The sequence below is a fragment of the Thermobia domestica genome, chromosome 11 (assembly GCF_964235325.1).
Source record: "Thermobia domestica chromosome 11, izTheDome1.hap1.1, whole genome shotgun sequence".
Lineage (NCBI taxonomy): Eukaryota > Metazoa > Arthropoda > Insecta > Zygentoma > Lepismatidae > Thermobia > Thermobia domestica.
Window position 1 is genome coordinate 35,851,156 of NC_137464.1, and position 21,095 is coordinate 35,872,250.

Genomic DNA, 21,095 nt, shown 5'->3' on the forward strand with positions numbered 1-21,095 from the left:
ATTCTGGCGTTTCATGCACGTGTTATATGTTAGTCATGCTACGTAAAATATCATTTAGTAAGTTTTCGTCTGAGTACAGATATTTAGAAACGATGAAGGCGGTATGAACGGACAAAATCCTGAGAGTCAATTTTCCCGTCATATTCAATTTGTTACATAACACCTTTATCCTCTAAGCGCTTCATTTAACAACATATCACGAGCAGCTCAATTATTTAGTAATTTACTTATAGCTGTATACTTTCAGCAGTATACTGCTGAAAGTAACATGTCAATCAATAATAGAAAAAATATAACAGAATATCAACAAAAACATATTCACGAAAGTTTACATAGCAATCCTGTACAACTAATTTTGCCCAATGCGGATTTGATTTTTTTAAAAAGTAATGATATCTATGATAGGTGAAGTACGGTGAATTCAATAGGACATAGGCGACTTTTGGATTATTGTCCTATTGCAAGTCTAAGTTTCGCAGCATACAGTAGAATAGAATCGTATTCCGTGAAGTTGGAATGAATACTCGAAAATCAAATGTGGTAAGTAGAGAGTGACAGTTTAATTTGCCGTTTACTTTGTATTTTATGAAGATATAAAATATGAACTCTTTTGGGACAAGTATTGTAAGATATTATATTCAGTGTTTTCATGATAGTTTCATTACTTGACTTACGTAGCTTAAAATTTTTTTATGGTGAACAACAGCTAAAAAGAAGTTGAGAATAGAGTCTAGCTTGAAAAGATGTTGGGTCAGGCAGTAGATCAAATAGGCAAATAGTATTCCACTGCAGGAGAAATTTGGGTTTTGTAATGGTTAACGATCACAGTAATAAATCATAGTTTCGATGTTTTAATTTTTGCATTGCAGAATATAAACGATCAATGGTTCTGTGAGAGGCAATCACAAACCACATTACAGTATTATCAAATTACATTTTTAATAGTCTAGATAGATTGGATAGTCTAGATAGATTGGATAGATTTCCTTTCCGTATCTGACAGTAAGAAAGCTAATTATTACGATGTGTTCTTCTGTATTGCTATATTCTTGTCAGTAAAATTTACCTTGCAGCTTAATTACTTAGGGTGGAATCCTTCAATTATTTGCATTAGTTTGTTAATTTATATCAATTTGAAACATCGGAATATATTAATATATTTTTCTTTCGTACAGCATCATTCAGATAACTGAATTTAAAGAAAACTTTTTAAAACTATACCTAGTAACATTTGAAATTGACACTCAACGCTGATGAAAACTCGAAACCCAAGATTACGAAGAACTTTGGTAAATCATTTATAAAGGTAACTAAGAAAGTTCTATCGCTTTTTGTGGAGATCTGTGTTTAATTGACCCTCACACCGTGAGTTGAATGCGAATGGAGATAACACGAACGTCAGATGTTGGTGTACCCAACATACTACCTGATTGTGGCAGTTCAGTTACACCGTGAACTTGCGTAAGGGCAGAGTGAACATAGGATCTCCACAGAGCATCATAAGGGCGTGTATGCTGTACGAGCTCAAACTGGTGTCAAATGCCGCTGCAGCGGGGCGGAAGATATACCAAGCCTTTGGTGAGGGTGTTGTAGCTACGCGGACAGTGGAGATGTGGATTAACAAGTTTAAGGACGGTGACGAAACACTCGAAGACACACCACTTGCCGAAAGACCAACACATGTATAAAATGAAAATCTTCAGACAGCAATTGAGGTGAACAGTGACCAGACCTGTGAGGACCTGTGAGAATTCAGTGTAAGTGGAGAAACCAGTCGGCAACACCTCCATCAATTTGGGAAGCACTACAAGTTGGGTCGGTGGGTCCCACATGACTTGACTCCGAGCCAGAATGCAACGCATGTAACCTGTATTTCTTCGCTGTCTCGTCTGAGGAAGGTGCCATTTCTGGACAGGTTGTTGACATGTAATGAGAAATGGGTTCTGTACGAAGCTCCACGGTGTCGTCGTCATTGGTTAGCATTCCATGAACTGGCTCCAAAACAGCCAAAACTAGCACTGCAACAGAAGAATGTCCTCCTGTGTGTTTTGTGGACTGATCGCGGCATCGTGCATCGGGAACTGCTACCAACTGGTTAGAGCATCAATGCAACTGTGTACTGTCAGCAGTTGAGCCGTGTTCAAGAAAAACTCAAAACTCTGGACTTCTGAATCGCAAAGGGGCCCTCCTGTTACAAGACAACGCTAAGCTCCATGTGGCTAGGATGACCCGGGACATCATTCTACACCTTGGATGGGAAACACTATTACATCCGCCATACTCCTCGGGCATTTCATCGTCCGATTACCACCTGTTCCATTCCTTGGACAATATCACCTTAGAGGATGCCAATCCAAATCGCTAGTAGAGGTGCAAAATACACTTGATACCTTCTTCGCTTCACGGCCCACCAAGTTCTACCGCGATGGAATTCATGGTCTTCCAGAAAGTTGGAAGAAGGTCCTCGATGCTGATGGGGACTATTTTTGATCTTCCAGGTACGTCTTAGGTGACATATCGATGTTCGAAGGTGGTGAGTGAAAAAGCGACATAACTTTCTTGGTTAGCTTTATATTTCTCACAACACTAGAAATCAGTGAACTTTGATTTCGAGGTCTATGTATATGTGGTTATCAATCGTCATTTAGGTATATTGGGTATGCGGAAACATCGACGTAACAAAATTTATCCTTTAATACAAAAATCTTCATTCAGTGTGTAATTAATAGCATATGTTAGAGAAGAAAAATTGGGAATATTGAGTGAAGAAGACTAGGAGTAAACGCATACTATTAATTGTTACCCATTAGTTGGCAATACTGATTGAGTTGATCCATCACCATGAAAAAAGTCTAGGATATCTTGGAGAGCCACAACATAGAACATCACATCCCTGATTTTGTATCGTCACTGTAGGTGAATAAAGATTTTACTGATTTGTATTTGTCGTATAATATTTCGTGTAATTTAAGCATTAACATAAACTTCACCGTTGCAAGTGAGTAATGCTGAATGCCATAAATAGTGGTTCTTATTAGGGAACGTAAGCATCTGCCTATGCTAGAGGTACCTATAAATTATTCTCTGTATCGGCTGAAAAGTTTGATAGTGTAAAGAGAGGACACGAGTGAGCATGTCTGTGTTGCCCAATAGTGCGTACAAACTCTTCTGCACTATCGATAAAAAGTGTTATGTACTATTGCTAAACAGTAAGGTTGTATTTATGAAACTTTCAATAAAGTCAATAAACCAGCGGTATTTATGCTGTCATACAAGCATGCAGCAACAGTTATTAACCTTCAATATTTAAGAATACGATGCACACCATATATCATACACAGGATGTATAAGGATGAAGAATTAGTTAGTTTAGGCTGAGCAGAGAAAAAATAAAATTGATTTTGATAGGAACCTCAACAACAGACACACACGACACGCCAGGAAAATGACCAAAATACACAAGCAACACTTTAGATTTTCCATGTCCTTCTACCTCAAAAGAACAGCAAGGGTAGGAAGTAAACAGGATCTAAGGATATTGTCCCCGTAGTTGTTTCCTATCTCTGCATGCTGATCAATTCTCCAAAAGACATAACATGTCTCTTCTCGCATGGCTACTGGTTTAGGTTCCTGGCGGAATGATTTGTGAAATTTCGAAGATTTTTTTAAAAATCATATTGCCACTCTTCAATTTATACCAAAAAAAAAAAAAAAAAAAAACTGGTTGTGACAGATTAAACATTATTGTAACAGGACAAGTTTAAAAGATTGTATTAATTGATACACTTGTCCTCCCACTGCCACTACAAAAGTATCCGTTAGGGAAAATATCTTGAAACATTTTCTAGGAAGAAAGATTGCTGTGGTCAGACCCGTGGGCTGATTCCGTAGCGGTTTGGATCAACGCAACGCAAACTTGCGTCATAGTTCACGATAATCGTCGCAGCACATATAACTGTTAAGGTAATTTCTTGTGTTGCGTTGCGATCGGCAAATTTTGTAAACACCTATATGGAATGAAACCCCTATCGATTTCGTAATCTGTATAATCATATTCTCATACTTACAAATAAGAATGGACATAAAAGGCATGAAAGCATATACTATTTGTGCTTATTTTTCCTTATTGTACTAGGAAAATTTTTAGTGGCGTATTTAGGATTTTGTTTCGGGGGTGCTATGCACAACACGGGGAAGCAGGGAAGGGGCAATTGCCCACTTGAGTTTGGGAATTAAATATATATTTTAATTTATTCATAAATTGAAATTTTAGTGGCAAGAATTGGAGACTGGTGAATCTTATGTGATATGATACACACAAAAATTTAGCAGTGAATCTAACCTTTTATTCTATTCATACAAGAAAAAGACAGCATCCTCTTGGTCTACCTAATTTCTGGGGCTACTTATTCTCCCCTTCTTAATTTTCTTTAATTCAAACATTTACCTTTCTTTATAACTAAACGATGTAAATATTCCTTTGCTATAATAACTAAAGTCCCGTTATATATTGATATCCGCGCAAGTTGGTGTGGAACGCCAGTTTCGCTTATCAGCTCCTCTTAGTGTTGGTGTTACTGACGACGGCCGAGTTGAATCACAACTAACAACGGTCGAAAGTATAATAGGAGAAACAGAAGAAAGTAACAACTAAGAAAAAGAAACAGAAGAGTATAATGGACGAAAAAAAGATAGCAGTTCTTACATGGAATGAAATTTGACAAATACAGTATTATTTCTGAACAAACAGCATAAGAAAATAGAAAGTTAAGGAAATTCTTAGAAATGATAAGGATTATTGTTGTACGTGGAATGTGAAAAACTAACAAATTTATTTTGGGGGATCTTGAGCCCGATAGCTCCCTAAACATTCCACTGGTACTATTAGTTATGAGAAACGAGAAGAATATATTTATCGAGATAGTTATGCACGAACTCAATTATTATTCTAATATTACAAAACTAAATCTAGTCTTATGTCCTTAAATATTTTAATGTATTTTTTTTTAAAGCATGTCTTGGGTAGATTGGTTATATCATACTTCCGCCGTACTGAGTTTGAGTTAGAATGTTCCTTCCTTGCGAGGAAAAATAAAGCTAATGATAAGTCCTAAGCTAGTCGAGAAAGCCTTACCCCCTGTAGCGAACGCGGCCAAAGTGGCTATTCAGTAATTTTACTTTCACCAGATGTGTAAATCATACTGTGAGCCAGTCAGGGTTTCCAGGTCTTTTTGCCAGGTCCAGGTGTGTAATAGCAGAGTTCCAATACTCTGTACAAACCATCTTCCCAGCAGCTGTTTTTTGCTACAATCCCTTTGCCTAGCAACACGTCTTTCCTTTTTTTCCTTCCTTTTGAAATCTTTTAAACAGCAGGCGGTCTATTGTTCCGACCCGCACCAAATACGCTCGAGCTGACGCTTTCTCAGCGATTCTATTGCTTTCGCGTTTATGAATAGCCATCTACATTTAAATACATGGTCAGCGTATTCCAAGAGTACGCATGAGCAATAAAAACCTTTGCGATCGCCTCAAATAGCCGGGTGCTAAAGGCAACTGGTAAGGTAAAGAGATATTTTTAAAATGGTTATGAGAAATTCACTTTTGCACTGAAACTACTTCAAATAGTTTACTACTATAAGTTTGCTTTTATAAAGTATAGTTCATAAATTACAGACTTCGATTATATAGAAGATTAATCATATGGCATAATCATAGATTAATACTCCTTGGTATATCCTCATGTTTACGTTTCGAACTGCAGTATATCAAAATTCTACTTATTAAGATCACATTAAGGTAAGTATAACTGAGCGCCAATCGAAGGCCCTTAATAGATGGAAGCGTTCTCCCCAAATTCTTTCAAGGTATTTTGTACAGAGGGATAATTTTCACAATAATAATACATTCAAATTCAAGGAATGGAAATTGAAGTTTGCGTAGTATGAAATAATTGATAATTGGGAAAGTCGTGGAACTTTTTGATGGAAAATAAGATGGTGGAATAATATGAAGGTGGATATTACAGTTAGAAGATGGTAACAACTTCAATAATTAGATTGGATTGATAAGATTATATTCAATTTGATATTGTAGTCATGAAACATGATAGTCATAGTTAGGAATGAGGCCATTGTGGACTTAAACGTTAAGACAAATGTTAGAATAATTGATACAGCAGGACTATCATAGGGAAGAAATAGTTTGGCTAAACAGTCCAATTAAAATAATAGCCCCATCGTGGCTGATGTTCAAGTTTTTTCTGCACGTTGTCCGGAATTCGATTTCAGTTGGGTTACTTGTCTAGGATCAAATCCTAATAGTGGCTCAAGTTCACTTTAAATAGTAATTTCTGTCTAATATAGCTTTCGTGTTGAAAACAGATGTTGAACCCAACGAGGAAGCTAATATAATTAAAATATTTCTATCATCATAGTCAAGTTATTTTAAAAATGGTGTATTTGCTTGAAGTGTTAAGAGAACAAATGAACGAAGAAGCCTATTGAAACAATATCTACCATGTTAAAATATTATTAGTTATTTTTTATAATTTGTGTGCAAAAGCAATTTATTTGAAAGGAATGAATTTTAAGAATGATTTCCCATTGAAGTGTTCCTTTTCGAGGATCAAGAAAGATTGAGATGCTAGGCAAGTAAAAAATTATACATTGAACAAGGACTAATGGAAAATCACCCGAATTAAAATAATATTATAAAATAATTTAGAAATATGTTTGCATATCGGTATAATATTATTTAACAAAGAACTAATCCTGTAGGTTGCTGCAAAAGGTTCTAGAAAAGTAAATACTAACAATTATAAATACTATTAAATAATTACCTGGATAGTATTATTAGTAATGATATGAAGTGTGAACGTGAAATAAAAACATAGATAGGAGTGGCAAAAGAGAATACTATTTTGAGGGACCTTGAACAAAGAGTTGCGAAAAATACTCATAAAATGCTTCATATGGAATATTATGCTGTATGGGCGAGAAACATGGACATTACGCAAAGATGATAAAAAACTACTGGAAGCTTTCGAAATGAAGAAAAATGGAGAGAATTAGCTGGGTCGAGCGAAAAACGAATGAGAAGGTGTTAAAAATAGTAAGGAGAAAAGAACCATTTTAGATATTATTAAGAAGAGGAAGAGAAACTCGTTGAGACATTGATAAAGACGGAATGGTATCATGAGGGACGTTTTAATGTGTATAGTCGCAGAAAAGAGGAGGGGGCGAATGGATTACAATTAATGGACGATATCAAAACAAAGAAATCGTACGTTAAGGCGAAGAGGTTAGCGGAAGACCGTGGAACATAGAAGCTTCTCAGTTGCAGCAAGTGACCTGACCTGACAGTAATGGCAAAATACCAATGATGATGATGATTAAAGTATTAATTACGAATTATCATGTTAAAAATTTTATAATCGATTGACCTATTTGGCTGAATTTCTGAATGATGCCTATTGAGCAGAGAATGTTTCTTAATTTAATTATCTTCTCCGCAAGCTCAGAAATAAAATGGAAATAAATTTAGATTAAGTCAGTGTCACCATACATAATAAACATTAGAAGTCAAATTAGACATTCAGCATGCATCTTTCACTACCCTTGATTTATGCAAAATTTTGGATTTAAATTACTACGCTGTAAAATAATTATTTATGACATTACTTAGTGATATAGATGACTCAGACCTAGATCTGCACCTAAAGATATAAAATTTCAAATTGAGATTACAAAAGAAGAAAGCAAACTTTAGAAGTTGGAAATGCATTTTATAAAGATCCACAGATAAAGAATCATCTCTTCTCACAAATGAATCAAAGATCTACAAAGAATATTGAATGTAAAGGTTTTAAGAATTGGTAAATCAGCATTTTTTTCAATCTGTGATATGTTTTAAGATTTTAAAATTAGGTATAGGAATACCTATGCATAATTTTGATAAATGTTAAAAATTATCTCATTAAAGTTGAAAAGTAAACAGTAGGCCTATATCATATCTCATTAAAGTTGAAAAGTAAACAGTATATCAATGTTAATTAAATTGTCATTTAGCTTATTTGAATTTTGTGTAATACTGTATTTACTATATCCATTTTTGAAATATTTTCGTTGAAAGAGCAAATTTCGAATATTTCCAGTAGATTATCAAAAAAAAAAAAAAAAAAAATTATGGGTTAAGTTCCAAAGTTGGACATCCATTTCCGGGAAAATTTATAAAATTTACAGGGAAAATATGGATAATTTGATCGTTTGTGTGCTTGATAATATATAAGGATCTCGACAAATCTGTTTGTTATATATAAGCGGTTACAAACATGGGACTATTCGGCGAGCGGAGGGAACTACTTCGCGCAAGGTAACGGAATACGGCATTTATTCCGAAGTTGGGCGTCCGCTTTCGCCACTTTTTTTCGCTGTTATCTCCTTTCCACATTTTTTGCAATTTGTTATTAGGTTCATTAATCCGTGCTCTTCACAAACTTTTAAAAGATTTTGCTCGTTATCAACGTATTGCTTCACAAATGTTAAAACTGTTACTTCATTGCCCTTGTACATTCGCCATGTTGATAACATAAATGCTCGTTCCTTTCCCACAATGCAACTGTTCGGTTACCTTGCGCCAAGTAGTTCCCTCCGCTCGCCGTATAGTCCCATGTTTATAACCGCTTATATATAACAAATAAACAGATTTTTCGAGACTCTTATGTATTATCAAGCACACAAACGATTAAATTACCCATAACTTTCCTGTAAATTTTAAAAATTTTCATGGAAACGGACGCCCAACTTTGGAACTTAACCCCGGAATACTTGCATTGTAGGAAAGAAATGAATATTTATATTATCAACTTGGCGGGTAATACGTTCAAGGATACCTCTGTTCTAGATCGTAACCTAACCTAACCTAACCTTTTCCCCACCTTGCGATATAACGAAAGAAGCCTAAAATCAGTTAAGAACGTAGAAATTGAAAAATTATAAATTTTAATATTTTTTATTAAGATTTTGTTAGAAAACTATCGGACGTCCAACTTCGGAATAAATGCATTATGGAGACAGAAACAGTTATATACAGGGTGAGCCGAAAGTTTCATTATTCCATACCTACATAAGATATAAGTGTTTACTCTGTATGTGTTTCATTGCAGATAGCGGTGTAACTGTTTTATGTTCCATTGCAAATACCTTGTAATGTACTGTTTATATTTGGTATATTTGGTGTACTCCATGTGAACGATTACTCAACGTTTTCAAGATACTCTCGGCACAAGGAAAAGTATTGATTTACCGTGATGCAAGAGCGAGAAATATTCACCTGTGGAGGAAAGAAAGTTTCCCTCCTGTTTGAATAGTTGGAACGAAACACTGCCCATATAATGACTCGGGCCGTAATGTGCGCAGCATCCCTATTCGCTCATATTTTTTGACGGTGTTGTTAACCACGTAACATAACTAAGCATGTTACAAGGTTAGTTTGTCCTTGAACTGCAAACTAGAGAACTATTTGAGCATTATGTAGATATTTACGAAGCTTGAACGTTTTTAAAATTTATGATTAGTATATATCATTAGTTTAAAAACTAATTCGAACTATTAAAAATCATGTTCTCTCAATTAGCTTTGTTGAAAAACATGAAACAATCCCTATGGATTCTTTATTTGTAAAACTATTACCTTCTAAAGCAAAAACAAGAACTAAAACGTAATAAAATAGCGCAGTTTAAAAATTCGCTATAGTGTGTTCACAATATATTACAATACACTACCATCGAGTGAAAATATGAGAATTAAATGCCATCCTTATTGTTTACAGTATTGTGTGCAGAAGGATTAGACTTTGACATTGTGTTAGTTACCTTACAGACAAAATTACAACATACGCTACAATTGAAAGAAACTTCAGCTCGCGATATTAGATCAGTGTCGCAAGAAAAGATGGCATACATTCATATTTTGCCTACACTTTTGGGCAACGTCAAAAGTTCGGAATCCTAATTGAATAGTACAACACACCTGAAACAATAATTTGTAATAGCGAAGTACAGGTAACCATGACAACTAAAGCTTTCTGGGCAAATTCTCGGAAAGGCTCAATTTACTAAGCAAACCCATCCTTTGGATATAACGTAGTCTATAAAAGCTAGGTATCAAGAAACAAAAAAGTAAAACTTAATTTGATCCTTCCTAATATGTTACTTGAAAACAAAGAATACACAGTTTGACAACATTGATACATTGTATACTTTATTTGCAGTTTCATTCTTTTTGTCTCCTTTCCGTAGAACACAAATGTTCTTAGAATTACTGCTTTATAAGGAGACAGTGTTGTTGAATATCATGTTGCTATATTCTGATGGTAAACAGATGCAGAAGAGTCGGTAGCCTTACTGATTTCACGAACTGGCTTATATTTAATAAGTACATTTGTAAAATGCTGCATATCTCTCCGACTCCCAAAATCCAGACAAATGAGTAAGAAAGACGGTTTTATTCTCTTTTTCTGTAATAAAGAAAACCATATCAAAAATATTAAAAAGCGACTCTTTAATTTCTGTGAGAATGTTTGAAGGCGACTATACTATTAGATTCTTTCCAGAAGATTTGGGCTTCTTGGGAACGAGAATTCTCATGAAGCATTAAGGAAACATACGATTTTGTCTTAAGCAACAACTTCTAAAGTAAAAAAAAAAAAAAAAAAAAAAAAAAAAAAAAAAAAAAAAAAAATTAAGTAAGTATGTATACTTACATTTCTTTGTTGTTAAAAGATTGTGTTTCTATTCAAAATATATGTGTGAATACGTATATGTATTTGAAAATATATCCATCTCGGTGTTCATTGTAATTTCTATATGCAGCACATTTCTTTGGAACCCACTGGAAACAAATGATGCAGGAAGTAAGTACTCATGCTTGACTCATCCATTATTTTAAATATCATTAGTTAGTTCCGTTCTCCTGATTTACATAGGCTAGAGACTAAAATATACGATATGAATACTATCAGAACAGCGTATGAAACCATAAACAAAACAAAGAACATTGAGCAAAACATGAAACTGTCATGATACGTGTATATCATTTCCCAATATTTTCTTTACATTTTTATTACCCTTATCACTCATTAACACTTTACACTTCAAACATTCAATGCTTTGCTTCTTTATTGCTTACTCTCATGTGCAATGTAATGGGTTGTAGCAAAAGGACTGAAGGAATTTCAATCAGCATGTATAAAATCAATGTGCAGTTTCAAAAATTAATAAGAAATTTAGTTCTTACCTTACATGGGCAGAACTTACACCGTCAGCAACGGGATTTATTCAATTTTTTCAGTGCTTCTTGTGGGACCGTGCGATCAATTCTATTTCCGTTTACCTCACTGAGGTTTTCAGTTGTTTGCAACTTAAGTTTCGTGCACAATTAAAAAAAAAAAAAAAAAAAAAAAAGAAAAAGAAAAAGAAAAAAGAAAAGACGCCACTACACAAGAATAACATAATCACACATTACCGATGGTTTGTGAAAGCTGGATGTTTCTGTAAAGACAAGAGTCCTGGTTGATCTCTTGTGATTGACAACATTGAAGAATTGCATGTGGCGTTTAAGTCAATGGCTAAAACAAGCTAAGAATTGGACATGCTAAAAATGGCGGTGTAGAACGTTTTACATATGTGGCTACTTTAAACCTTAAAAGATGTGATTGGTATAGGCCCGACACTAGTAGACAAAGTGAAAACAGGGATGACTTTTACGAGAAGGTGGATGGAGTTGAAAATGTTTTTGTAGAAATATTAATCTTCTCCGATGAAGTTACATTCCAGGTAAGTGGCAAAGTAAACAACAGTCAGCGAGCGATCACATAGACAGATAAAGCAGCAGCGTAGCTCGCCAGTAGTTTACCCTTTCTATGCAGTGTTCCGTGAGAAAGTATACCGCCATTTGCTTCATGAAGCAACTGTGTGTAGCGACTCATTTCTGGTCATGTTCGGGATCTGGTTGTTACCCGAATACTAATTATGATGACTACGTTCTATAACATGCAAGTTCATCATTTTCACTCATGCTTCTCAATCGTGTTTTTTCAATGGACGTGGTACAAATGAAGGCAGTGGGTCAGCCCACTCTTCCTTGGTCAGCCCACTCACCAGATCTTACACCATGCGATTTCTTTCTTTAGAGGGTAGTTAAAGACAAGGTTAACGTGACATCATTGCTTATGTCCATCTGGAAACTTCATGATCAGATGAAATGCAATGCAGGCCACTACAGTGGAGATACTACACCGAGTCTAGGATCTGCACTGTGGATACGGATGTATGTCGCGTAGACGAGTTTACGCACATTGAGTGATTGTAATTACAAACACATGAGTAACTTGGACAGTTATTGCTGCTGACGGTGTATATTGTGTCGTGTGACGAGAAAGATTTTTTGTTACAGAGTATATCATTTTATATACTCTGTACACATATGATCTATATCATCTTTTCTGATCTGACTTGACTCTCTTTATAATGATATCAAATGAAATGTTGTATGATACTTGAAGGATTGCGTTAAATTTGATCCCATGAAATTAATATCTTCGTGTAAAATTGGGAACTGAAGAATTCCAATTGAAGTGTGGAGTATTTGAAAGTACCCTAAATTAAATTTCTAATAAAGGGATGGATGTAAAATTATAATCCATATTTTTAATTAATTGAATTGACATTTGAAGCTTCTCACCACAACTTTGTATTTTCTTTTGTTCTACAGGTAGAGTAACAAGTACAGCTTACACCACATTAATGGTGATTTATCACAAGATGAAAGGATATCCGTTAGCAACAGTGAAGTCCGAAAAGGATGAGATTGAAGTTAAGTGAACAAGCACGACAAAGACAAGCATCTATAATGCAGGCATCTTCGTACGCTTTAATTCTTTGGGGTGTAGGACAATGTGTCGCAGGGCTGGTACTTCAATTTTGGTTTGGGGGTATATTGCAATTACTAGATCCAATAGCTTTTAGTAATTTGTCTCTTCAGTTATTTCTGGGCTCTCTTATCACCACACCCATCTACATGTATGCTGCGTATGAGGCTTCTGAACACAGATCACTTTCAAGAGAAAATCGTTTAAAATTGGACAATCGAATGACCTGTGTTTGGATAACCATCTTGTTTTCCACGATTTTTAGCCTATTTAGTGGTGTGTTGTGCACGATTCAAATGTTTAAATCGGACAATGCTAGATTTCAAAGCGCAATGAATCGTTACAAATCCAGTCGTGAAGTTAGAGCTGTTATAGACAAAACTCAACGGTTCTTACATTGCTGTGGTGTTACATCTTACAAAGATTGGTTCAATATAGGCTGGAGGAACATAGAAGATGGTATACACAACTCTCAAAACAAATACATGTAAGTTAAAGTTTCAATATTGAAATTAGCTAGTATGGCATATGCAATGTTTTTGTTTTATTTTACTTATTTACTTATATGTAATTACAGATATAATATATTGTCTATTTTACGCTGAAACATAACAGCAGTTATAACAAAAAGTAACAGAAGATCAACAAGAAACATATAACAACTGTAGTAGCAAAAAAATAAGAATATCAAAAAAACACTACAAGTACTTACACAACTATATTTACAATATAATTTTGTATATACAATGCGGATCGGAAAGTGTGTTCAAGGGTAAAGATACAGTATCTACGTGGGTGGCAGTCTATTGAATTCAGTAGAAAGTTTATATATGAGCAATCTTTGGATAATTGTAAGTGCAGTGGCGTTTCTAGAAGGTTTAAACTGAGGGGGCTGCCATACCCCAGACCATGAGAAGCATATCATGAGTTTACTATAAAGTTTCAGAAATATACAACAGCTTAAATTATTTTCGTCACTCTGAAAACTGAGGGGGCCTAGGCCCTCCCGGTCCCGGGCTAGATCCGCCACTGTGTAAGTGTAGAATCATAAGGTTACAATAAAAATTAATCGTATAATTGAAAAGGAAGTGAAATAAGATATTTCCAGTTTTATATCCTACTATTATGCCCTTTAGGCTAAAGGATACGGGTGATTGTAAAATAATTGGTGGAGTAAGAATGCGGGAGGAAACGGGAGAACCCCTAGAAAGCTGATTGACACGATGCTGTTCACTATTACTCATTTGGCTTGGGATGAACCGGAGACCCCTTCCACCATAGGTGAACCATTGTGCCTCTTAATTGTTTCAATAGAGAAAGGGTTCAGACTGATCAGTTATAAGAAAAGCCTTTGGAACAAAATTGCCGGATTTATTTCCTGTTCATACAAGAAAAATATAGAAGTATACCGGGTCTATTTTATGTGTATTCCGGGATCGGAAAAGAAGATCGTCATGCATATGAACGAAAAGCTTCTGCTGAAAATTGGAATGTATAATTATATTGAAACAATTTTTGAATGGAAGGATTTAACTGCATTGATGTTATTTATTGAAAACGCTCTCATAAATTCATTTGTCTGCACCATTTTCTGTTTAGAAAACTACTTTCTGATATCTTCTTTTGTAGAGATTCTTCTGTGCCTGCCAGTTGTTGTTCTACACGTAAGTCAGTTCCTTGTGTTCATACTGGCTTAACTTACGCTGACATTAAACATATTAATACTAAAGGATGTGGAGGAGCATCGCAAAGGATTACATTCTTCCTATTATGGGGTGCAGCAACTATATTTTTCATCCTTGCAGTTCTTCAGGTATGTTAAATCTTCAATACTGATACGTAAGTTAGTTTAGAAATTATATAAAATCTTAATTCTGAAATTCAGAGCTAATTTTAATACATTTCTAGGTCTTGCAAAATTATTTCTGGTAGATATTAAGAAATTCCATTCTTAAATTTACTTGAAGGGGTTTATGTGTAAATATGTATGGTTGATCACCAAGGGACGTCGACCCTACTGTTCCGCGCTTTTACAAGGGCGGAGGGAAAAGAGGAAAGGAACAGTAGGGTCGACGGTCCTTGGTTAATCACGAGACGATATGAGACAGAATTTTCGTGGGATATTCAAAGACTAGACAGAACTCTTCCAAATAGAAACAGATACAATTTTTCGAGACGAGACATCATTTACACTTCACGTTTTGGAGACGGTACTACCTTGTCTTGTGCGCATCTCTAATGGGATACTTAAACACAAACGAAGCTTAATTTAAACCAATTTGGAGTTTTTTCGTCAATAAATAATGTAGTTCAATATTTTACGATTCTACCTGGATACGATGTAAAACACAAGTAATGAAATAGTTGGTGAAATGACAAAATTTGAGTTCAAAAGATGAAGTTCTGGAAGTACCCAAGGCAGTATTTACGTATGGGTCAATGAGTCATGGCCTGGAACAATTAATTTTGGAGGGACGACTTATTTTCTTGGACCAAATATTGTCAGACGAGTTATACTTTAAAAAAAAATCATTATTATTAGTATATTATTTCCACTTCCACTTAAATATTGATTATTCACTTCAATTTCAAATGTTCTATACCTGTATTTATTGATATGAATATTATACTATATTGTGAAATTTTTGAGGGGCGGCAATTTTTTTAATGGCTCAGGGCGGCGAGAATGCTAAATGTGGCCTTGAATGGATCACAGAATCTCAGGAATTTACGAATTAGGGTCACGTTGCCAACACTACTTCCTATTGGCGAACGATTTATTTCTAATCTACGTCGTATAATTATTGTAAAAAAAAGTTCCTAGACAGTATTATTTTGTTTACCTGTACAGGAAATGAAAATGAAGCAAGCTCTTGCAAGGGCAAGGGATATACTATTATTAAAACAAACACACTACAAATTAGTTGTCTGTGAATCAAGAGAATGCTACTCTCAAAATACGTACAGTCATACAGAATATTTGAGAACTCTTTCTTTGATCTTAGTGCAAAAAAACATTAGATCTGTACAATATAAGAAGGAAATGTAACAACTTTTCAGGGAAGATTCTTCAAATAGGCTAGCCCTTGGATTCATGATGGTTCAAATAACGAAAATGTCTTGACGGTACATACTGTACAAACTAGTTTCGAGTCTTAATATTTCTTCTTGTCTACTGAATCTATTATAAATAATTAATACTTTTGCAGTTCCTGTTAATTGTCTTGGTACGGTACTTACAAACGTCCACTAGAATGGCCTTGCAAAATGGAGATGTAACTTCAGGGGCGCCTGGATGGTTGTGGGGTTCAACACCTCCTGAGGAACAGCTAGTTCTTCGAAACCCGTCGAAATACTTCCTTTGCTGTATTAGAGACAGCAAAGACAAACAACAACAGCGATTGTATAAAGTAGTAAAGTGGAATAAATGTGCAGTAATCCAGGAAGATGAGTCATCAGAGGAACATGAAATTGATAGTTACTGTTCTTCGGTTTTCCCGACAGAAACAACGCGCTTATACACACCTGTAACAAGCAGAACTAGCACTTCAAGTAGTCCTGCTTTGCTTAAACCATCAATACACCTTGAGCATAAGGTTGATAGACATTGAAGTATATTATTTTATGCAGGTATATTATTATTCACCAAGTTATTGTGTAAATAATGCCTTGTATCAGATTTTAAGAATTTATACTTTGTGTTGATATTCGAAGATATAATATTCAACTTTGTAATTTAAATGCATCACCTTTGTAATAAATGAAATATTGTAAACAAAATTATATTTCTTGTAAATTTAGAAGAGAAAACTGTCTATATTAGAAACGAAAGAAAAACATATACTGTTTAGAGAAATTAAGGGTAGCAGCGTTATTCAAAGATAATTTGAGGTATCATATTTACAAGACAGTTGAATGAACACTACTAGAGCCTGAGATTTCTTGTTTTAACATATGTTTATGTGACATCAGACCGAAAATCAATGTGAGATCTGCTTGATGATAGGACATATTTTTACCATTTGTGTGTTTTTTTTAACATATGTGTTCCCTTATAAATTTAGGACTTGAAACTTGATAGATACTCATTAAAATTAATTGATACACAATAACAGCTTCACATTTTAAACCTTAATGTTTGTAGACGGGACTTATAGTCTATTATCATAGTTAAATCTGATTGGTTGATCCTTGGAAATCTGATTGATAGATCTCTTTTCAGTTTGAATTTGCAGTCATGACTCAAAGCCCAAGATTATTGATGTAGTCTAATAGTTGAAAATAATTTATTTTGTCGAATACTTGAAAACCAGATAAAGTTTGACGGCTAACTGTGAAATGGTTTCTTTATACTCGTAATATTTCAGTTTGACAAACCAAAAGATTTTAAACAAAATTTTCACACTAAAAATTTTCAAATACAATTTTAAAACAATTGTTTTTTCAAACAAACAAGAGCATTTAAAACTGAACATGTAAAAAATATATAATCAAGCTTGCACAGGAGTGGTTCGGACAATCAGGAAGCTGTTTTTCATTCCTGGGGTGAGGAGCTCTTTGTGGTACTTCAGCGCTTTCCGTCCGAAATTCATATTGTGGAAAAGTTGATATCAATAAAAATTATAAAAAATCTTTTATTTTGATGACGTAGAAGTAATACGAGTAGTAGCAGAAATTCACTAACTCATATATTCATTCCATTAAAAAGCAAAGCTAATTTAACAATAAAAAATTACTGAATCTTCAAAGTTTTTGTGAATCAGCAAGTGAATTAACGCTGATTTTGATTCCATATTACGGTACTGCTATAAAGAACAGTTGGTGGTAAAAAATTTAAGGACAATTGATTGTAGTCCAGTTATCGCATTTGTCAGTTTATAATAATATACATTAATTTATAATGATATTCAGCTTATAAGAAACAATATTCATTACCTTTGTGGGAAAGTTGCAGGTTATTGTGAAAATGCTGGAATGATTAGTCGCTCGAACTCTGTACAGTCCTTTTAAATATTGGTAAGTAACAATTTTATAGCTGTTCTAAACTATCTAATCGTCAATTGTGGCCCTGGAAAATTATCTTTGGTGCAATCTGATTGCTTGATCCTTGTCTGTGATTAACTAAAAACTTTGAGCTTAAAACACGATAAGTAATTTATTAAAACCAATTGACATATAGCAACCATTTCTTACTTTGAACTTTAGAATTGCATTTGCGAATCATAGACTAAGGTCATTAGTGGAAACTTTTGGGATTTGAAACTTAATAAATAATTGCTAAAATTGATTAATACTATGCAACATCAATAATTTTACACTTTGAACTTTAGTCCTTGATTTTAATAATTGTTAGCAGGTTTCAAACTGAAAATTTGAATGAATGGCTAATATTGCCATAGGTAAGAAATATGAATATTCAAGAACATATCTAGGTTTTGTACTATGTTTCAATTCATAGCATTGTTGTAAGAAGACTATTAAATTTGATTTCTAAATTTAGAGAAGAGTATCATAGCCCAGAACTCAAACAATGATGAATTTGATGCACTTCTCATGAATTCCTATTTCCAGGATCTAATATTTAATCCATCATATGTTACAATTCAGATTCATGTAAATGAGTGAATAATATGTTCCTATCAAATATAATTCTGACACTTTTTACTCATGAAAAAAATTCTGTTTGGGTAAATATTTTAAATCAATAAGAAATTTGTTTGAAAGTTTTTGCTTACAACTAGCCAGATTTCGTCAAAAATAACTTTCTACCAATGACTTTAGTCTACGAATTGTGACTATTCTGAAGTTCGAAATGTTAATTAAGCAATCAGATTGATTGAGGATAACTTTCCACCAATAATCTTAGACTATGAGTCGTGACTGGAAATCCTAAGGTTCAAATTAATAATATTAAATATAATAATTAATTATAATTAATTAACTAATCAGTTTGCACCAAAATAATTTTGACCAATGACCTTAGACTTTGTGACTAAAATTCGAAGTGATAAGTTGTTGCTGCATACCAATCAGTTTTAATAATTCCTTACCATCAAATTTTAAGTCCCAAAAGTTTCCACTAGTGATCTTATATTATGAGCCGTAATTACAATCTTAAGGTTCAAAGTGAGAAATTACTGTATATCAATTGTTATTAGTATCTATAGGGTTTCAAGCCCAAAATTTGAACTTAATCAGAGACAATATTATATTGTTAATATTTTATTTCAGTACATATGTACTTGAGGCAAATTGCCGGTAAGACAGATAAGAAAGAAGATACATTCTTTTTTTTCTTTAGTTACTCAGTATCGAAACATCCATGCAATTTGTTCAACTGGGTGTTGAGTAGCCAGTGTGAGTTCCTCAGGCCATTATTACTGGCTTGCTTCATGATACTGGGTCAATACCAGAAAGTTTTAGTGCTCTCAGTGAGAAAAGGAGCAGGGACCATTCAACCAAGGTTGCGCACGTAACAATGTGCCTAAACCGGAGCTTAATAATAATAATAATAATAATAATAATAATAATAATAATAATAATAATAATAATAATGTAATATATATATATATATATATATATATATATATATATATATATATATATATATATATATATATATATATATATATATATATATATATATATATATATATATATATATATGTAATTTATGCGTACTGAGTTATTAATGCTTATACATTCTGAAACAACTTTCGGTTTGTTTTTAGTATGTAGAAGTCTGGTATCCCTGAAAAAGTCTTTAACCCCACCAAGAAAAACTTGCTGGATACATCTCTGAATAAAGCATTAAAATAACCTTATAATTTTATTTCTTGCTAAGTACTGGAATTATTTATGTGATACATTAGTAAACTATCTTGATTTTTCACAAATTTATCATAAGAAAAGAGTATGTTTTTCTTTAATGTCGACAAACGTGGGTGGGGACATTCCACGGAGGTTACATTTAACACATTTTTTCCCTTTTTAAATGTAAGAAAGATTAAATAAATGTTAAAAAAAGATTAGAATAAAAAATAAAAGCTATTTTTGATCAATAATGCTTTAATTACTTTAACAGTGGAAATGTCAGAGAGAGTTACAAGAGTACCCTTAATTTCAGAATTAGGGATGCGCACGAGTCGAGTCTAGACAGAATTTTCCTGAGAAAATTCGAGTCGAGACACAGCTCTTCCAATAGAAAAGTATATGTTTTTCGAGTCGAGACATCACTTTTACAGCACATTTTCGAGACGAGACAGCCTCAAATCTTGTCTCGTGCGCATCCCTATTCAGAATCACTCATAGGTAGTACTTATTTAAAGTAGAATACGTGAAAGTAGATAGTTCAAAATGTATTCATAATTTCTTATTCAATATTTACGTGAGAAATTTAAGAATAGAGCAGAAAATCACGGCACGAACCTAAATACAGAAACTAATCAGTGTGATAAGGAAGGTAAACAAAAACTCTGAGAGCTTGTAGACGACAGTCTTGTTATCTCGAGTGCGTGCATGTACGTTTTTTTTCTTTCTTTCCTTCTAAATCACTTAAGAATATAATCCTGCCTATAAGGTCAGCTAGCCTATATACTGAAGTGTTAACGTACTGCAAGGAATGCCCGAGCACGTGACCCTGTTTCCATCGGATCTTTTTCCGGGAAAATAAAAGCCACTTCTACTATTGAAGGTTACTTGAAATCGAAGGTTATCAGTTGAGCTGCAACACCATGGAGAGCCTGTTGTCTAGGGCCGAGATCCCCATCATCGACTTGACTGGAATAGGTAAGTACATAACGTTGTATGTCATAGTTCACATGAGTTGATAAATCTGCTCAATTATCCACCATTAACTTTATACATTTTTCAGAGGGAAAAAAATAGGAGATTGCAATTATCAATGATTGTATTATGCTAATCAAGATTGTATGACACAAAGTACGTAGAAACATGTATTGAAAGAACTGGGCCCAATTAAGACCCTTAGAGGCCCTAAGTACTTACAAGATTTTGGTGCTCCAATATATATGTAATTCAAAATATAAGCAATAATAAACGATAAAGTAAATGTTTATTTATCGAATTGAAAACTTACAGTAAGATGGAATTTAATATTTATTTTTGTACACTTTCATTGTGTTTATATTTGAAAAGTAATTATTTTA

The 21,095-nt window shown here is 33.9% G+C and overlaps 2 protein-coding genes across 2 annotated transcripts in view; both read left to right on the plus strand.

Annotated features, from left to right (window-relative positions):
- Positions 1-7,758: 7,758 nt before the first annotated feature.
- Positions 7,759-16,816, plus strand: LOC145663550 (uncharacterized). The gene is made up of 4 exons (XM_081729660.1): positions 7,759-7,873; positions 12,771-13,414; positions 14,557-14,740; positions 16,137-16,816. The coding sequence occupies exons 2-4, from the start codon at positions 12,861-12,863 to the stop codon at positions 16,536-16,538; spliced, it is 1,140 nt and encodes a 379-aa protein (XP_081585786.1). The 5' UTR covers positions 7,759-7,873; positions 12,771-12,860; the 3' UTR covers positions 16,539-16,816.
- A 3,634-nt stretch (positions 16,817-20,450) lies between these two features.
- LOC145664041 (uncharacterized) overlaps positions 20,451-21,095 on the plus strand; it is a 96,045-nt gene continuing 95,400 nt past the window's right edge. The window contains exon 1 of the mRNA XM_081730364.1: positions 20,451-20,715. Within this exon, the coding sequence (XP_081586490.1) occupies positions 20,661-20,715 (55 nt within the window). The 5' untranslated portion in view covers positions 20,451-20,660. The remainder of the gene's footprint in view (positions 20,716-21,095) is intronic.